At 35.7% G+C, this 4,731-nt stretch overlaps 1 protein-coding gene across 1 annotated transcript; it reads right to left on the bottom strand.

The window, feature by feature from the left end:
• Window positions 1–2,963: 2,963 nt before the first annotated feature.
• Window positions 2,964–4,151, bottom strand: LOC132186784 (rust resistance kinase Lr10-like). The gene has a single exon (XM_059600849.1). The coding sequence runs from the start codon at window positions 4,134–4,136 to the stop codon at window positions 3,045–3,047; it is 1,092 nt and encodes a 363-aa protein (XP_059456832.1). The 5' UTR covers window positions 4,137–4,151; the 3' UTR covers window positions 2,964–3,044.
• Window positions 4,152–4,731: the final 580 nt, after the last annotated feature.

Genomic DNA, 4,731 nt, shown 5'->3' with positions numbered 1-4,731 from the left:
GCAAAAATCCTAGTCAATAGAAAACAACACAAGTAAGTCATACGCGTGGTCGTTGGAGGCATTTTTTTGCTTTTTGAAATTTCTTGTTTTTTGAAAAACATTTACATTTGATAATGCACAAAAAGGTAAGTAGTAATTCTGATTTTTTTTTTTTTGTTTTTTAAAAAAGTAGAGTTAAAAATCACATTTTTATCTCACAACTATTTTATAATGCTGACGTGATAGTCTTAATCAACCCTAAAATAAGTCATTGTTTAAAAATAAATAAATAAATAATTAATTAATTAATTAAGATGGTCACCGCATCATTATAAAATAGTTTTTAATTTCTCTCTTAAAGTCTTAAGATTCCTATTGATGAACTTCGAAAAAAGGAGTAAGTAGTCCATTGGTCTTCATTATCTCAACCATCATTCTCTTTTTCTTCATGATTAAGAATGAGAAAGACTTTCCATGTTTCCTCTCTATTCTATTTAAAAAAAAAAAAAAAAACCACAATTATTATTTTTTTTTTCTCATTTTTTCTACCCACATTATCTTCTATGAAATCTCAATGTAGACCCAACGAAGTTTCTAAATTGTTGTAAACGATGGCGACGGTGAATGGCAAAATTCGTGTTTCCAACAGGAGACATGCATTGAAGCTGATACATTGCAAAAATATGTGAATGGGCCTGGGCCAAGAAAATGAATCCACAGAGCCTCAACCAGTCAAATCCCCATATCAAGTATAAAGCCCAGTTGTAGCTGGATCTGTACAAGCCAAGCCCACTGATAATTGGAGCAAAACATTCTATTTACTATTTAGGATCATCCACCACGTCCTAGTCATGTTTGGTGGGCTTGGCGCTTGATCCATTAGATATTGAACTGTCAAAACTTCACTAGTATATTGTGGACTAGAGAATGATTAATGTCAAAATTAATTCTGAAAAAAATGGAGGCTTGGTGCAAGCTGCACGGAAATCACCCCGGTGGTCTCTAAGAATTGGAGCAGCAACCGCAATGTTAGAATTGATGGCAACATCAAAATTGACTTTGAGAGTTCCATATTGCTAGCTTTAGACTTCCAAGCTGAGATATGATGTTGGACCGAAAAAGAGATAAGCTTAGAAACAGCTTGAGGATTTGGTGGTGATCCATTGTGCACCAGCTTGTTACTGGCCATCCAGATGTGGTCCAAAGTGACTAAAGCACTGACCTCTACTCTAAGAGCTGATCAGGTTTTAAAAGGGCCTTTATCCAGCTACCAATGGGAAGGGTTTCAAAAATGGAAGTGTTAAGGGGCCAAGAAGTATTCCTCCAGATGGCTCTAGCAAAAGGCCAAGAAAGAAAAATATGTTGGGTGCTCTCATCAGGACCATTAATTACAAAGAGGGCAAGAAAGAAGATCGATCAGGGGAGGCTTGGGGGAGAACTTGAAAATGTTTGTTCTCAAGGGGTGAATGTTCCAAGTAAATTTTCAAAGGAGGTGCTTTAGCCTCTACTGATTTTGAGGCTCCGGCCACAAAAGTTTCCAATCAATAGGGAACCGGGGGGAGGGGAAGGGATTTGGAGAATATACCGTGGGGTGCGATTTCAAATGTTATAAAAAGCTTTAGCTTTCCTCACTAGACACCAATTAATTTTCAAATGAGATTGTCAAATGTCCGATCCAACATACACATTTATAGAATAATTACAGCAATAAGATACTAATTTACGATATTACAAATGGATTCAAAAACACGTCTATTCGTATCTCTTCTTCTCTTGAATTTCAAACTCAGATGTTGTATTAATTATCCGCTGCTGAAGATAGAGTTGTATCTTGACTTGAAATGTCAAACGTGCTTTGTTGAAGAAGTTCCTGTTGGGGTTATCCCATATCGGTTGTAGAAGGGGATGGTGGTAGGAAAAACCTCACTTTTTAAATTAGCTTTTGGGGTTGAGAGAGACCCAATGCTACCTAACATTGGTATCAGAGCCCAGGTTTACCAACAAGTCTCAACCCAACAATTCACGGGATAAATAGGTTGTCGCTGCTTCAACCCAGGGCCCGATGTGTGAGAGGGAGATTGTTAGGGTTATCCCACATTGGTTGTGGAAGGGGCTAGTGTTAGGGAAAACTTTACATCTTGAACTAACTTTTGGGGTTGAGAAAGGGCCAAAACCACCTAACAGTTCCTGATCATTATCTTTAACAAACATTATGGCCTACCATCTGATTGAGCACTTTCCTTGAATCACCCAAAGATCCATTTGCTAGATGTTTTACATAAATATCCACCAGACAATAACCATCACAAGCATCCAAACCCAATGCCACCCAAGCAACCTAAGATTGTAATTGTTGCCCATGGGGGAATTCTAACTACGAGCAAGCCGACAAAACTCCACTTAGAGTAAGCAAAATGGCACATACCCACTCAAAATCACATATAATTACAAATCTATTGCATTTCTTGGGTACCCTAATTGCATGAACTAAATTATCATCGAATTCCAAGCAGTCACATTCTTCTCTAGTGTTTTCTCAAATATCTTATATGCTAAAATTTACATTTTGTCACAAGCATCTCAATTGATTCCCACTCGACATACATATAGGACCGAAAAGCTTTTTAGGGTGACTTTAAACATGTAGCCAATGTTTTAACATTCTATACTTCCATAGCTTTCAAAAAACAACTTAGATTGTTTTTTGTTTTCCACCTTAATTGAAAAGTAAAAATTTATAAATGTCACCAACATTATCTCCAAATGACAGGATTGGTCCAATCCAATATGCCAGATTCACAAAGAATATGATTACTAGTAGAGAATGAAGAATAGCATCATATTTTCTCAAACTTTAAACACAATTCATTGGTCAAGTATGAGAAAATAGAATTGAAGATAGAAAAGTTATGTAATAAAGAGAGTTATCTTAAATCAAACAAACTCTTATTGGTTATAAAGAAATACTAAGCATCTTTGCGCTATCAAATATATATGAGAAAACAAATTGTCTCCTTTGGCAGAGATGTAATAGATAAAAAGACTCACAAAAAATTAATTTGTATTTAAGATTGAGATGATTGACTCGATTCATTTGATTGATTCGAATTATCGCCACCACTTGTTATGATTCTCTCTGATGATGATAGGAAAGGCCTGGAAGGCATTTGTAAGTATTCAACTTCTCCTTCAAGCATTTGTATGACTTTGTTCATTGAAGGGCGATCACTTGGCTTCATCTGTATACACCATAATGCGACAATGATCATCTTCATGCCTATTTTCTTTTCCTCTTCTGTAACATCTTTCATTTCTACGTCCTTTCCATCATGCAATTGCTCATAAACCCAAGTAGGAAAGTAAATTTGACTTAAATGGTCTGTAAATGCATTCAAGTTCTTTCTTCTACTCGCCATTTCCATCAATAACATTCCAAAACTATAAACATCAGCTTTATATGAGACACCTCCAATGTTTTTGTAGAACAACTCAGGAGCCATGTATCCTAACGTTCCTCTTGCAGCAGTCAAAGAAACAATGCTGCCATTTACTGGATACAATTTTGCTAGGCCAAAGTCAGAAACTTTGGGAGTAAAATTCTCATCAAGTAGAATATTGTGAGGCTTGATATCAAAATGTAAAATCTGCATGTCACATCCTTGATGTAGATATTCAATCCCACGAGCCACTCCTAAAGCTATATCATACATTTTATCATAGCTTAGGAGTGTACTCACTTCTGGCAAAAATGTGTATTTATTCAGGGAACCATTAGGCATAAACTCATATACAAGAGCCCGTTTTGATCCTTCAACACAAAAACCAATGAGTTGCACTACATTAATATGGTGAATCCTTCCAATGGTTGCAACTTCATTGATAAAATCTTGTCCATTAGTTTTGGACATACTTAACATCTTTATAGCCACAAGATGACCACTTCGAAGTGTTCCTTTATATACAGTGCCAAAGCCTCCTTCACCTAATTTATCCTTGAAACCTTTGGTCATCTTCCTAACTTCTGAGTAAGAGTACCTTATTGGCATTAGATTATTGTGGCTTTCCAGAAATTTTTCAATAATGTCATACATTGATAAATGCCTCCTACGCCATTTATATATCAAAAACGCAATCACACAGGGAGCCCCCAATATCATTTTTACTGCTTGGAATAGTCCTATGGAACATCACCAAAATAGATTGTAAGCGAACACATCTTGCACTGCTGTCAATATTTTTTTTATTATTATAGTTATAGCTCAATTAAGAGTAATGCTATATATCATACCACCATCCCACAATGCTGATGTGACATTGCCAATATGCCTTTAGATCAGCCATTGGTAAAAGAAAAAAAAAAAAAAATTAATGATGGATTGGCATGCATGCCACATCAACATAGTTGGATAATGGTGGGATAGTGATGTGGTATGTAGCATTTCTCCTCGATTGAGTGCCTTCTAGATCCTAGTAATTAAGTACAATACTTATTATCTTCTTTGGTTAATAATTAATAGGGTTAAATACTAAATTAGTCCCTGGGGTTTCACAACTTTATTTTTTCCCCCCTGGGGTTTCACTTTTATCACAGGAGGTCCCTGTGGTTTTGATAAGTGACCAAATTAGTCCATCCGTTAGTTGACCGTTAAACTGACACGTGGACCAATCAGACGTCGACACGTGGCACATATATTAATTTTTTTTAAATTAAAAAAATGTTTTTTTTTTTAAATTAAAAAAAAATATATTAAA

The sequence above is a fragment of the Corylus avellana genome, chromosome ca1, assembly GCF_901000735.1.
Source record: "Corylus avellana chromosome ca1, CavTom2PMs-1.0".
NCBI lineage: Eukaryota > Viridiplantae > Streptophyta > Magnoliopsida > Fagales > Betulaceae > Corylus > Corylus avellana.
This window is presented reverse-complemented; position numbering and strand designations above follow the sequence as displayed.